The 15,059-nt window shown below is 43.4% G+C and overlaps 1 protein-coding gene and 1 long non-coding RNA gene across 8 annotated transcripts in view; one reads left to right on the forward strand and one right to left on the reverse strand.

Annotated features, from left to right (window-relative positions):
• Positions 1 to 15,059, reverse strand: part of SFMBT2 (Scm like with four mbt domains 2) — a 249,971-nt gene that overhangs the window by 27,430 nt on the left and 207,482 nt on the right. For all 7 annotated transcript variants that reach the window (XR_008510264.2, XM_054521895.2, XM_054521894.2 and 4 more), the window contains 2 exons: positions 12,990 to 13,129; positions 4,066 to 4,175 (listed from right to left, as the gene is read on the reverse strand). Coding sequence is in view for 6 of the 7 variants with exons in the window: in XM_054521895.2 (XP_054377870.1) it covers positions 4,066 to 4,175; positions 12,990 to 13,129 (250 nt within the window). In the remaining variant the exon portion in view is untranslated. The remainder of the gene's footprint in view (positions 1 to 4,065; positions 4,176 to 12,989; positions 13,130 to 15,059) is intronic.
• LOC134762027 (uncharacterized) lies at positions 162 to 4,945 on the forward strand. The gene is made up of 2 exons (XR_010141473.1): positions 162 to 379; positions 4,560 to 4,945. It is a non-coding gene; the product is annotated as an uncharacterized LOC134762027 (long non-coding RNA).

A 15,059-nucleotide genomic window follows, 5' to 3' on the forward strand; every position in this document is an offset into this window, starting at 1 on the left:
ATGGACTGATATGGTAGTTAAAAGTTGAGAAAAATCTAAATGGATTTTGAGTCAAAAACAAAAAGAGTGAAAAAGCCAACACTGGTGTAACAATCCGTTCATAACCACCAGCACAGCCCAAGCAGAATGTCACTATGGTCTAAGTTCCATCATTCGCCCTCAGAATCACCCTTATGAGACCTTTTAACAAAATCTTGTTGGGCAGGGATAGGGGTGTGGGAGCGGAGGACGAGGTTCTGGTTCTTCAAGCTGAACTCACACCCTCGAATGCTGGAGGGAGAATTAAAAGAGAAAGGAAATGGTGACTCTGAGAACCCTGCAGAAATAGGGAAGCTTTACAAGCTGTGGGAAAGCCTCTGTTCTCATCAGCGATAGTGAGGTACGGTTCTCACTTCCTTCAGAACAAAGCTTTCACTTCATTGGTCTCATCCTTGGTCATTGGACACCAGGGACGGGAGAATGGGTCACTGGTTTTCAGCCTTAGGACACCCAAACTCCTCAGAAATTTCTTTCTTCCTTCTTGCCTTTAAGTAACGGGAACTCTGCAATACATGGGGCGTGTATGTTTATCCCAGGGAGACCACTGCTCCTCCAGAATGTCCTAAGCTGGCCTGTTTGAATCAGACACGCCGCGCCGTGATCCAGTGAATTCAGGTACACACGCACACAGAAACGCAGTCTTCCCTTCAAATAGACTGGTTCATGGCTTCGCTTAATGCGAAGTTCACCTCGTGCGTTTTCGGGACAGCAAACTACATACACTTGGGCAAGGTAAACAAAATTAACAAATGAACAAACAAAACCTTTTTCGGTGAAGTCTCTCAGTTTGGGAATCCTTTTTTTACATAAATCACTTTATAGCCAAATGTTACCTGTGACAGTTCATAAGACAAAGGCTTGCGTAAAAGGACAAAAATTAAAGTCAAGTAAGTAAAAGCACACACAAAATTAACCACTGCTTATGAAAAAAAAAGAAACTACAACATTTCCACAGAGCTGAGCATGACGCACCTAACAGTGAAGATGTGACTTTATCTCCTTCCCTCTGATAAGTGACAGTGAGCTCTAACTCACGTGAAATCCTACCAGGATATTTCCTCTTTAAATATCCTGAGTAACTATAACAAAGGACTGGAAAAATTATTAAGCTTCTGCCTGGCTTTTATAAAGATGATCACAAAAGCCATTCAAAGAAGAGTTAAGACAGTCTTTTTATTTTCCCTCAAGAAGATTCTGTAACATGTTGAAAAACATATTTAAATGTCTCTAGATGCAAAGAGGTAGAAGGCTTTTTTTTTCCTTATCCCCCTAAGATATAGCCTAATTCCTCCTCCTGTAATTCAAAATAATGCAGGTAAATTGAGCATATTTAAATTCATTGCCAAGAAAGAAATTTTCTCTTCCAGAACAGAAATGAACTACATGAGAAGCCATTTTTTCCCTTGGCACAAAAGCTAGCAAATTTTTGCTTTTCAATACATGTTGAGGGTAATAATGATAGATTCCTCACAAGTTCAAATATTGCAATTATTTCTTTCTATAAAAGGTATGGTTATTGGATAAATAGGGAAAAATCACCCAGAGACAATTGTAGGTAATAGTGTAAGTTTTCATTATGTTTACAAGTCAAAATCTTTACAAAGGCACCTTCATCCTCTCAAGTAAATGGGTCTTTACTCTTAGGAGGTGGAAAAAACAACCAGAAATCCTAGATGCCAAATGAGAGCAATCACACTGCCTTAGGGATAATCTCACATCCTCTCTTCCTGAAAACAGTCTTTATAATTGTGTACAACAGCTCCCATAATCAACCAAGAGGACAGAATGTCGTATGTATATATGACATATATATACATATATATACACATACATACATACTATATATACACATATATACACAAACACACACATATATATATATTATATTTTATTTGTTGTAGAGACAGGGTCTTACTATGTTGTCCAGGCTGGTCTTGAACTCCTGGGCTCAAGCAATTTGCTGCCTGAGCTTCCCAAAGTGCAGGGATTACAGTCATGAGCCACCACGCCTGGTCTGAACCAAATGTCTTGAATGCGAGTTTCTCCTCTTGTACGTTAATTTATTCATGACAGAAAACATGCCTGCCTTTCGGCTAAATGGGAAGATGCCAGCTCTCTCCTCCCATTTGCACCAAAGAAAACAGCAAAGTTGTCAAGATCTAAAAAGTTGTCGTTTCACATCAGAAGGGAAGAGGTGACTCAACACACAGTATCAGAGCAGGAGAGCTCCCGCTGACTGTAAAGCTGTCATCATTAGCAGCTGCTTTGAGACGCTGCTATGATCTAGCACAGTTGAAACCCAGTTCAGACAGACATTTTCTCATTAGAAGTTGCTGTGTAAGAGTTTGCCATGGAACTTTTTGTCATATTTGATATAACAGGTAATATGCTGCCTTTACAATTCAGCAGAGCTGGGTTTCACCATGTCTGTTTTGATTGTATCAGGCTGGATTTAATAAAAAGCTCTGATCGACTTGGTAACATGAAAATGAGTGCAAACACTTGCAAAATGAACTTCCTCTCACTGTGGAGCGGGAGCGAGTTTCTGGCTTATTTAGAGGCAGGAGAGGTTTTAATGGGAGCTAAGATTTTTGTACGTTTATTATAGCTGTGTCCGTTAGGTGTACATGGACTGTATTGAATTTTGCAGAAAAGTTTTAAAATAAGAAGGATTTCTCCATTATAAACACTTGCTCATGTTTTCTGTCCCCACTACTACTACAAACTTATAAGAAAATGTGCCGCTACTGCTAATGATCTCTTTAAAGTAGAAAAATATGAAATATTAGAAAAACATGTTTTTCTCTGAGCTATAGGTGAAGCTCACTTAAATATTTCTTGAGAAAGAAGGAAAGGATGAAATGCAGCAGCATCGTTAATTGGCCTGCCATTTTCTGCAAATAAACCCTTTTCTTATCTACATATATTCTCTTACACTTTGGTGATTTGGCAGATTATGATTAGATCATAAATAACTTTTACTGAATCTAAAACCCCAGAGTTGTTCAAAAACGACACCAGGAATGCTAAGTGGATTGCTGGCAATGAATGTTGAGTGTGGCACAATCTCTAAACATCTTCAGTCACAGTACTAGTATGAGTTAACTATAGAGGAAAATGTTACTGATCATAGAAATTATTTCATATTTCTCAATTTTCACTATGAATAGGGCAGGTGCCTTCTCTAAAGGAGGCTTAGATATCCTCTAGCCACTGAAAACTGTTTTACTCTTTTAAAAAAACTTCATTTCTCAAATGTGACATCTCAATGATCATTAAGAAGTCAACTAGTAAAACCTATTCTATTTGAAACCCATAGATGAATATTAAAAGTCCTCTCAAGCACTCTAAACAATTATTCAACATAAAGTTATCTTAGAAACGGATCTTTTTCTATGTACCTAAACAACCAAGTTCAAGTACATTGATACGGTTCCTGCTCTCAATTTCAGAGGTCAAGAAACTTAAAGAAAGCAAAAATGTCACCTTTCCAATTAGCCTATTTCCAAATAAAAGAAAGTTACTCGACTCCATGTCAACCCAGATTTTGCTGCCATTTACTTAACCCAGACCAGACATGCACGGGTTCCTTTTATCTTTTAGAACTGTCAACTGCCAGAAAAGACAGGATTTGCATTTAGTATAGTCTGTATAATATCAAAAACGGAGAGCTGTTTATGAACATAGTATAATAATGATGAGGGATATCCTCTTTGCAATTTTCCCCCTTTTGCTCAAATAACCTATTGGTCCTGAAACATACCAAGTTTTTATGATGCTAAATGTTTAACATAATAAAATATTAGTTAAGGAAATCTCTACTTCACCTTAGGAATCCTAAGGCTTAAGGCAACGCTGTATGGCAAAAATGCCAAGAAATTTACATGTCGTCCATAGAACTGCAGAATGAACGTCCTTCAGTTTGTTCCATTTCTCAGGGCTGTGTCACAAAGAGAAGTGGCAAGTTTCAAAGTAGCAGGTGAAGTATTACAAAAACCCTTGCTTTCCAGAATTGAAAACACTTACTTGGCCTTCAATGTCTCCTCCTGGAAATTCCAGTGGGGATCTTCTACCAGCTGTAATTCTCTTAATACCCTTCCAGGCTTGTAGGCTGCGTTGATTATCATGCTAAGAACCTTTTGGGGAAAAAAATAAGCAGACTGAGCTGCAATTGCATTCATTCCTACTAACACAAGGATGCTTTGAAAACCACACCACTGACATTTAGGAACAGCTCGCCATTACACCCACATGAAGTGAAGAACCGTGATTAAGTCTGATAGAACACTTGCCAGGCTAACACTGAGTTGTTTCACCATCCACGGATGAAAAGCGTGGTAAAATCCAATCTCTCTGGCTAGAAAAGTGTGAACCACTCTCTGGAGGGGGTGGCAGACTCCCATTAACTCTTCTAGTTGCAGAAAAGCTGAACCATTTTCACCAAAGAGCAATTTATTGTACTTCAAAAGGATTACTCTTCAGTTGGATAGGCTACTGAGAATTTCATTCTATTTTTACAGACTTCATAAGGAACTAATGAAACGGAGACAATCTACTCATGCCAACACTTGTGGAGAGGCTTCAGATGCTTGCAAGGAGGGTAACAAATTGTGTGAAACTCTCCTCTTGCAGGCTCAATTCATGGACATTTAATAATAGGGCAACCCTCTGAAATGTGAATATTTTAAAAGAGAGTCTGGAATATCCAGCGCCATCCAATATCATATTTCCTCCATCCACCCCTCACTCCCAAGTCCAAGAAAATAAGCATGTGTCTACCATGGGGCTCAGAAAGAGCAGGCATTTCTAAGAGTTCCAACTGCTGACCCTGGGGAGATACGATGTTCCTGTTAACCTCAATGAGCTTCTCTAACGAAAGGGACAAGGACCTCAGACCCCTAAGGTGCTCACCTTTCAAAAAGCAAATCATCATTAATGATTAACATTGATGAGTTCTGGCACATTCCTAGGCTGCTGCTGTTTGGATAAAGACCTTACAGAATGTGAGAGTGCAAAGCAGAGGCCTATGGTGTGGAGTTTCATGAAATGATCCTCTGTGAAGCTCCACTGGGTGACAGTAGCAGGAACAAGACAGGGGGAGCACGCAGTGCCCATGCCTCCTGCAGGCTGTCCGGGTGCAGAAGTTGGGAGGAGCATGCCAGGCATGGAGCTCACATTTTGGATTTCAGAGCAAAATACCATTGAGAGAGCAAGAGATACACCTGAGTGAGATGGGAGACTGGCACTAGTGCCTAAACACTCACTATCTTTTAATGGAGACTATTACAAAATAAATGGAAGGAGATGGGAGAATGTGGATGGAATTTGCTTGTCTCAGTTTTCACGGGTCTGTCGTGTTCTGGAACGTAACCAGCTTGGTTTGTACCCTGATTTATCTCTGAAAACAACAAAGCTTTCTCAAGTTGTAACTAAGGATTCGCTCTTAAAATACTTTACACTATGCAGTCAGCCCGGCGACTGCCTTTTCTCTGCCTGGGTAACATTTTACCATGTTCCAAGGGCCTCAAAGCTACCCACCAAGAGAATGTGGCTTGCCAAGGCGCTAAAAAGCCATGACAAGGCGGTACCAGCAGTTTTGTTGCGTTTGTGTTTTCAGTATTAGAATAATCATCTGATTTTATTGTTTACTGTCAGTACAATTTACAGAAACTCAGTTTAAAAATAAATCTAATTAGAACTGACTGCAATAACGCACAGTGTTTATCAACAGACAATAAAATTTCAACAGATTCTTTTCATTGGGTTTCACTGTGAAAACCCCAGAGCTACATGTTATTTGCTGCATATCGAGATGCATTTTGTGACTGTGAAAAGAAAATGCCTTCTGGAGTTCAATTCAGCCTGGGAGCAGGCAGCAATTAAATTATAAAAAGCATCTGATATTGAATGTTTTTCCCTTGGCTTTTCTCGATGCCACATCATCCGTCTCCAAATTCAACAAGCTCTCTATAAAACTTTGGAATTGTGAGCTGAATAATTTCTGTGCACATGACAATGTCATGTATTATAGTTACCTAATGAAAATAACTAAGTGGACAGCTGCTATAACTAGCCACAGTTAGACTGAATTATTGTGCTTTGTAAAACACTGGAGTTCAGTTCATTATGTTCTTGATCAGAGAGGGTAGCAGGGAGCCCACCCCCCTCAAACTAACGGACCTTAGGTGTCTCATCTGCCTCCACTGATACGGTTTGGCTGTGACCCCACCCAAATCTCATCTTGAATTGTAGCTCCCATAATTCCCATGTGTTGTGGGAAGGACTCTGTGGGAGGTAATTGAATTGTAGGGGTGGTTCCCCCCATAATGTTCTCGTGGTAGTGAATAAGTCTCATGAGACCTGATGATTTTATAAGGAGTTTCCCTTTTTGCTTGGCTCCCATTCTCTCTTGTCTGCTGCCATGTAAGACATGCCTTTTGCCTTCTGCCATGATTGTGAGGCCTCCTCAGCCATGTGGAACTGTGAGTCCATTAAACCTCTTTTCCTTTATAAATTGCCCAGTCTCAGGTATGTCTTGATCAGCAATGTGAAAGCGAACTAATACATTCCCCTACCTCATTTATCAGCTCTTTTACCGTAAAATTCTTAAGAAAAGTCTACACTCAACAGCGCCTTTTTCTCTTCTTCAGTCCTCTCTGGAACCCAATCCATTGGGGCTTTTCTGTGTCCACAATGTCCCTGAAACTGTCTTATCCAGATGCCTGGTGAGGGCACATGGCCGAAAGGCTGGGCAGCTCTGGTTCTATTCTCACCCTGCCTGCAGGGGCTTCCCTGCCTTCCACCTCACCCTCTGAGAGCCTCACCTCCCAACAACGGCCAGGGTGAGCCTTTAAACAGGTCAGATCAGGCCTTTCCTCTGCTCTGTTCTTCTCTTAGGATTGTTTTTCCTGGGGAAACCCTTCCAGACCATCCCTCCCCATCCGGGTCTTTACTCCAAAGTCCATATCAGAAAGGTCTCTGCTGAGTATCCTCTGTACACAGCACGTTCCTCCCTTCATTCTCCGGCCTCTCATGGATAACTTGTCTTATTATTAGTATACGATTATTCCGTAATTGGCTTATTTGTTCACCGTCCACCCCCACTAAGACATAAGCAGCAGGAAATCAGGGACTTCATTCTGTTTGCTGCTCTATCCATGGTAGATACAACTGTAACTGGCAAGAGTAGGTGCTCTATAGATATTTTTTGAATTAGTTCAATAATTTCAATATGGGCTCTGAAATTAGATAAAATTATTCTGTTCATCTAAAAATTAACAATAAATTCACTCCAAGTATTTGATACCATATAATCTACATGAATGGAGGCTCAGGAGTTATCATTTGCTATTGCTTTTCATTGCTACAAAATCTTATCCTATGCTATGATGAGAAAGTTCATCAAATTTATCTTGTCTTCTCTATGAGAAAATAATAAAGAAAAGCCTGACATGCAAAAAAAAATGTGCACTTTTCCTTTGCCAACCTTCCCTCAGCACCACAGACTATGTGAGTGTGTTAAAGTTTACACCCACCCATAAGCTTGGTACGTTATTCTTAGTGGGTTAACTAATGTTCAGCATAAATTTAAAACAGCAGCAACAAAAACACAGCAGAGTATCTTCAAGACGCCTATCTGCATCTGTCTTTGATTCCGAGGACTGACTTCACTGAGGTCAGCTGGGTAAGACATTCCCTCTGTCCAGTATCACTTGGAAAAGTCCTCGATACGAGGCCATCATTCTTACTCCCTCAACACCTCCTCCCCTGGGTGCTACCGATAAACTTACGACTGCTTCGAAGAATGAAAGCTCTTCTCCTGCCATCAAGTCTATGAACACTGAAGGCTGCTTGGGGCAGCCAACTTTCAGGATTCCAACCAGAAAGCTTTCTAGTTTTTAGGTACACGTTGTTGTGAGTGATAGCCCAGGACAAATGCTCAGAGCTCCACAATGAAGGGGAAATTCAAACAGCACATGATGACAGACTCCCCAAATGTGAGAGCCAGACACCCCAAACAAAAAGACGGAGGGAAATCGCTTAATGAATCAACCACGGGGCAGAAATCGAAACCGTAAATAACAGCTGAGGCCAAATCCCAAACCGCCAGGTCCCACTTGAAAGATCCAAAACTGCAGGTGACCGGGAGCCAGAGTCACTTGAGCCCTTTGGGGGTTGGGGGTCACATCACTATTTGCAGTGGGGCATCTCTGACTCAGGGCCAGGGGCCCGGGGCACACCACATTCTGGTCCAGGGGTGCCGCATCACTTCTTTGATTCTGCTGGTCTACGCCTTCACACCCAGCCTTTGGACCTCAGCTAAGTGCCCTGGTCTCACCAGCATCTCAGCAAATGGGGTGGAGAGTTACACTGGAGCGAAAAAACAAGCCCTGAGAAGCGCCTCATTGCAAAGCATCCTGGGTGCCAGGCTTCCCGGGGCTTTCTCTGAACTCTTAAGCAACAAAGGAAGAAAAAAGCAGAAAATCAGGCGTTCTATTTCTACCTTTCTATAGAAGGTTACAGCTCATCGATTTCCTTTCTATAAACGTTCCTCTCTTAAGCTCCTGAACCTAGACTGCCAAAAAGCAGCACACAGGACAGGACAGGTCTGCTGCCGAGCAAATGCAATTGGAGAGCCCCTGCCTGCTCAGCACCCCTGAAACTCATGCAGAAAACCCACAAAAGGATGCCCACAGATGGCCCACATGAAAGGCATGTTTCTCCTTTTTTCTGAAAAACAGAAGTTACATACTGTCACTGACATTTACATACTGATATTTTAAGCCAAATAAATTCTAAGAAAAACCACAAGGCTCCCCAAGTCTCCGAGAGCCACCCTGGGATTTTCTCCAAGGACAATGTCCCCCCACCATGATGTCTGGAGTCCCTGGGAAGGCAGAGGCTCCATCACCCTGCCCAGGTGCGTGTTTTCAGAGTCGTTTGTGCCAGGAGCACTTGGCTGGTCTGCTCTCACCTTCATCATGGGTCTGTGTCTGCAGCTGAAACAGTCACTCCAGGACCCACGGACACGGGTAAATACATTAGATGTTCCACTCCCCGTTGGCCTCTTGTGCCCAGGCTGGCTCACTCATTCACTTTCTCTTTCACACACAGACACTAGCCTGATACACTGTCTATAAAGTGAGGACTACAGGCCTGGTGATTCATGAGATGGTATGTAAGTTACAAGGCAAAAATTTCCTGAACACCTCGTGCAATGCAAAGGAACACAACAGCTGACGAGACTCTTTTGGTCATAGCAGGCGACCAATCTCTTGATATGACATAGATCATAGTTTATCTCTCTTTTGGGGACCCTGGTACTCTGGGAGAGGATAGGGTAGAAGGATTTGGGACAGAAAAAGATGATCCCAATGGACAATGACCTTACTGAGCATGGACACGTGACTTAGGATAAACAGCATCACCACTGCCTGTGCCTAACAACTCCACCCTCCATGCAACTGGGCACGGGCATCCTGTAAAAGGCCCAGCATGTGAGGGGCGGTCGCCGGCTGGGCCTGCGCCTCTACGCCAAGGCCTGCTTCGTTCTGAGTTTGCTTATGGGATACGCCTGGACCTGAGTGGACCATTGAGTAACTCTGGTTCCAGCTTCTCCCAGGTCCCCTACCTCCCCTCGCTGCACCCCCTCGAATTGAGGCCAGACACACTCGTGGTCCCTCCAAACCCCACTCAACTCTAACACCCATCAAGTGAGTAGAGCCATGCATTAAAGACCACTTTTGCCAGAAAATTCATCCTTTCTTGTAAAGCGGTCCACTCAGGCAGAACCCAGAACTGGACTTTGCAGCCTGTGCTGAGCCTTGCCAAAGACCATGTCTGCATCCACACCCCGGGACGTTGTCTATTTCCGGCAGAACAGATCGGGGTAAACCGCGCTCACTGCACACCTCCTACACATCAAGTGCTCAAGTTCCTAATAACACCGATGGCCAGGAAAAGCAATGCAATCTGTCTTTACTTCCATTACCTCGTTCTCTTTAACTAAAATGAAATTTGAAGCTACAGAGGTTCTGGTACTGAAAGAGGAGCATTAGCGTAAATATTAGCTTGGTGGAACTTACATTTTTCTTGCGCTCACAGAACTGAAGCACTCACCTATTTTTTTGTTTTGTTTTGTTTTTCTTTCTTCCTGCCACACGCATTTTTCAAACATCAGCAAAAAACTAGTTTTGTCATTAGAAAACTGCTCTGGCCTCGCCTTTAAATTTGGCCACTGGCACCTATCGGAGAATTGATCAGGGATAATCACTTTTGACTTAAAAAAATCATTTAGTAAAGTAAAACAGCCAGCCCCTCAAGACAGGCTGAAGCCAAGGTCATCTTGTTTGTTAACAGAGCTGGCAGATAAGGGAAGGTGTCATTTCAACAACGGAACATGTCACGTGAAACAGGCTTGCAGGCAGCTTTGAAGAAGCCCATCAGCTCTCCGTATTTTTGTCAGTTTTTGTGTCCTCATCCTATCACTCACAACAAAAACAGGCAGAAATACAGGCAGACAACATCGCCCTAGTGGAAATCCATTCACAGACTGACAGCTGTGGCAGACGGAAGAAAGTCAATTCTCGCTCTAGGGTCCTATTTCCGATGGTGGCAGAAATTCTTATGTGTAATCCTGGCTTGATTTCCATTTGGACTGAGTTTAATATCTGCAGGGATCTCCCATCTGTGCCAATTTATTCGCTTAGCATTAACTAGTGGTCCTGCTGCTTAATCACACCGTGGAGCCCTTCCCAGGGTGTGGCCCTCCCAACTCAATCACCATTTCTCTTTAGCTGTGAATTTCTCATGTATGGAATCTACTCGCCACTTAGGCTTAGTGAGATGCGTACTGTTTGATTTCAAGACCAAATGCAGAAATGAGCTATTTACAAGGAAGGCAGCTTCCTTCTGCTGCTAAATGAAGATGTGTATGAAGGGCCTGGTACAATGGCCAGGACTGCCACAGACTCTAAACACGAACAAGGGCCCTTTCTGGGTCCATCCCTTGCAGTCTGCACATTTCAGGTGCTGTGAGCATCCTCTCCTCTTCCCTCCTTTATCACCCGCACCCCAGATGCCCCAGCCTTGTTCCTGCTCCTCTCCCTACCTGGGGCAGGCCACCTGTTCCGCGGTCCCCACAGACTGCAGATGCCTCCAGTATGATCTCACAGCATGCATGCCAGGTCCTGTCCCGGAACCTGGGACCACGTGGCTACATTCTATTTACATACTCATCTTTCCCATCGACTGGATGCTCATTTGGGCCAGGGACCACCTGCTTAACATTCTACATGGTCCCAAATAAATGACCACAACAATAGCCTTATCGATTTCTGACAGGTTTCTTCTAAACTGTAACCTCTACTTCCTCTCTCAAGCAGATGTTTTTTTAAATAAAAAGGTCTTTAACTACGAATACCACTGACGACCAGGAAGAGAAAATGCCCTCTGACTTCGCTTCAATGGCCTCTTTCTCCTTAAGTGAAATGATATTTGAAATCACACCGAGGCTCTCGCGTGGAGGGTAAGCTTGAGTCTGGCATCCCTCTGAGGGTGCCCTATCCATAGATTCAAGTCCAAATCACTTAAAATATCAGAGAAGGCCTTTCACAAGCAGGTCCCATCCAATTTGCTCCATCCAACCTCACACTGAAGCATCAAGGCAGGCCAGCTTCCTGTTTTTCTTCTCAAAATCTAATGCACCCTTTTATGCCACTGTTTATCTCCAGCCTAAGTTCCTAAGCTCCAGCCATACCTGACTTTCCTTTCTGAAACACACCTTGAACGCCCACCTGTATGGCCACACCCACGCTGTGCAATCAGGATCCTACACACTCTGCCTAAGCCAGATGAAATGTCATTGCCATTTATTTGTCCTCCACTCTACTCCCAGGACAGTGTTTCTGCCTCTCTCTTGGACCCCCAACTGTACATCAAGCTGAGGATTACATCATCTCCCTAACAAGAGCAGGAAACCCCAACAGACAGAAGGCAGAGCCTATTTCTTTTTTAATCCAATGCTTCCGATGGTGCCTGGCTCCTCAAAGTTACCTAACAAACATTTGTTCAATGGATCAATGGATTGCTGTGTCTGCAGAATTTTAAGAAACATTCATCATCGTACAGTGGCAATAGAGAATATCCATTTGGTATCCTCTTTCTTCAGAGAAAGCGCTGATACGTGTAAGAAAAGAGCAGAGATAGAGTTCCGGGAAGAGTTTGGAAACTATTCCAAATTTCCAATCTGTCTCCAAGCACTGTCTGAGGCTATGCTAGAAAAATGCAAAGGAGAAGAAGGCTTCATCAACATTCTCAGGATTCACCTCTCTCTGCAGGTCATCACCCAAAGGCAGCAGGAGAAATGGGGAGCCATAGCCTCCAAGTGATGGGCCTGGACGTGACCCATGACACAAACCTCGTCAAAGTACCTGGAGACCATCGAAATACTTACCATTACCTCCCGTGTGCAGGTACCAGGTGCTGGGAAGAGATGGATGAAACAAAAAGATGGCACAGCACCATTACCTGGCCAAGGAGCGCCATTCTCAGTGATTAACACCCTCTGCTGCCTCATGAAGTCCTCTGTGCCATTCCAGGCTGGTTTACCTCTTCAGAAACCTCAACTCCAGTCCTAGACCCTCGCTCCACACACAGTCTTCCCTCTGTCTTCCCAAAGCACTTCATTCAAATCTAGTGCAACATTTCCCCCTAATTCGAGGGGAGGCAGATGTGTGTCCCTCCCCCTAGATGGGGAGCCTTTCATGGGTCAGAGCATCATTTTTCCATTTGTGTATCTCTGGCTTCAGCCCCAGGATAGAGAGAAAGGAGGTCTCGGTAAACGCCAACTGAATTGCTTCCGATGTCTATTCCCTCCTTCAGAAACTGAGCCCACAGCTTTTTAAAAAATCCTGTGAAAATAAGCCAAGGTGATTGTGCACAGGCTTTACCTCTTTAAGAACCAGCACGCATTTGCCCGGTCCCACGGACTGAGGTAGCTCTGCAATCCTTCCTTTGTTCAGGTAAGGGCCTGAGAAACACCTGTGGTTGATGAAGAGCTGAGGACAGCAGTATTTCCCGTTGACGGTTCCTGCAGGGGACAGCAACATAGCCCATGCTTAGGACCACAGCCCCAGACCCTAGGGGACCCCTAGACCCTTGCTTCATCCACACGGTCAGAGAAAAGGACCGTACAGAGCTGTCTGAGGTCTTGGCTGATGGGGAGTCAGGCGTAATAAAAGCAATGGAACCCAAAATGAACACAATAACCGTGACAGCCAGTGTCGTTAGAACTGTAATTAGGAGGCCACACTCTAGTTTCAAATTGTGACAAAGCAGCATGAAAAACAGATCATCTGAAAAACAAATGATTTTCTTCTTTTGAGAAAGAGGCGCTGTGTCCTAATAGCAGGACATTTTATATCCTTAATGATACCTTAGAAATTCTGATCAATTTTTCCAGATCGTATGAATCTGGTGTTCATCACACCACACAAGTGTGTCAACTTCACCACACACAGAAGCATGCATATGCCTACAAACAATATATGATATTTTAAACATATTCCATAAATTATTTCCTGCAAGATATTGTTTGTTTGCTTAACAAGAACTTTCTGAGATATATTCAAGTTGGTAAATGCGGATCTAGAAAGTTCATTCATTTTTTTACTTATTTGACTCTATTGAATTAATGTAGCATCATTTAGCTGTCTAGTCTCTTACTGATGGATATTTAGTTGTTTCTACTTTTTCAGGACTGTCAACAGTGCTTTCATGAGTATGACTGTGAAAATCTTCTACAGGTGGCCAACAGAGTGTTGCAGGTGGGTAAGAAGAGTGGGCCCGCTAGGCCACAGGTCTGCGTATCTGTATCTTCAGTTTTACTAGACATGGCCTCGCCGTTCTCCACAGTGACTAGCCCAATTGACACTCTTGTTAGCACCATGGAAGGGCTCCTGTTGTCCCACATCTACCCCAACACTGGTTCCTGTTGCACTTCTCCATTCTGCCAATCTGATGATGGTGAAGTAGACCTCACTGCAGCTTAAGTGTGCATTACCCGTATTCTTTCAACTCAGAAAGGGAACAGTGAGAGCTGCTGATCTTGCTGTCTCCATCCAATGCCATGGGCAAGCAGAATAATTAAGTGATAAGACCTCAGTCTAAAGTTTCTTTCTTACAGGCGGTGGCTCATGCCTATAATCCCAGCACTTTGGGAGGCCGAGGCGGGTGGATCACCTGAGGTCAGGAGTTCCAGATCAGCCTGGCCAACATGGTGAGACCTCATCTCTACTAAAAATACAAAAATTAGCCAGGCATGGTAGCATGTGCCTATAATCCATCCTGGGTGAAAAGAGCAAAATTCTGTCTCAAAAAAAGAAGAAACCTTTTTTTTTTGTTTTGTTTTTGAGACAGGGTCTCACTTGGTTGCCCAGGCTAGAATGCAGTGGCGCAATCTCTGCTCACTGCAACCTCCACCACCTGGGTTCAAGCAATTCTCCCGCCTGAGCCTCCTGAGTAGCTGGGATCACAGGCATGCACCACCATGTCCGGCTAATTTTTGTATTTTTAGTAGAGACAAGGTCTCACCATGTTGGCTAGGCTGGTCTCGAACTCCTGAGCTCAAGCAATCTGCCTGCTTCAGCCTTCCAAAGTGCTGGAATTACAGGCATGAGCCACCATGCTGGGCCAAAAGTTTCTTAATGTCTATAAATGTAGAATGAGGTTTCACTTTTGGCTAAGGGAGTCACCGCCCCCATCCTGACTCTACCCAAGCTCCAAGCTAAGCAACACTCACAGTGGAATTTCTGCAAAACCACTGCTATTAATTTGGGATGGTAATTTAACAGTCTAGGAAGGCTTGTTCTCATAAAGACTTCAACTAAGAACCAGCAGAGGTAGGAGGCAGAAATGTTATTCTTCTGGATATAAAAGAAAAGTAGTAAAATTACAATTATAGACGATGAAAGGGTAGCTGGCATGGTTCTTTTAAAACCATTCTAAAGTTTGAATTATAT

Source organism: Pongo abelii, chromosome 8 (assembly GCF_028885655.2).
Source record: "Pongo abelii isolate AG06213 chromosome 8, NHGRI_mPonAbe1-v2.0_pri, whole genome shotgun sequence".
Taxonomy (NCBI): Eukaryota; Metazoa; Chordata; class Mammalia; order Primates; family Hominidae; genus Pongo; species Pongo abelii.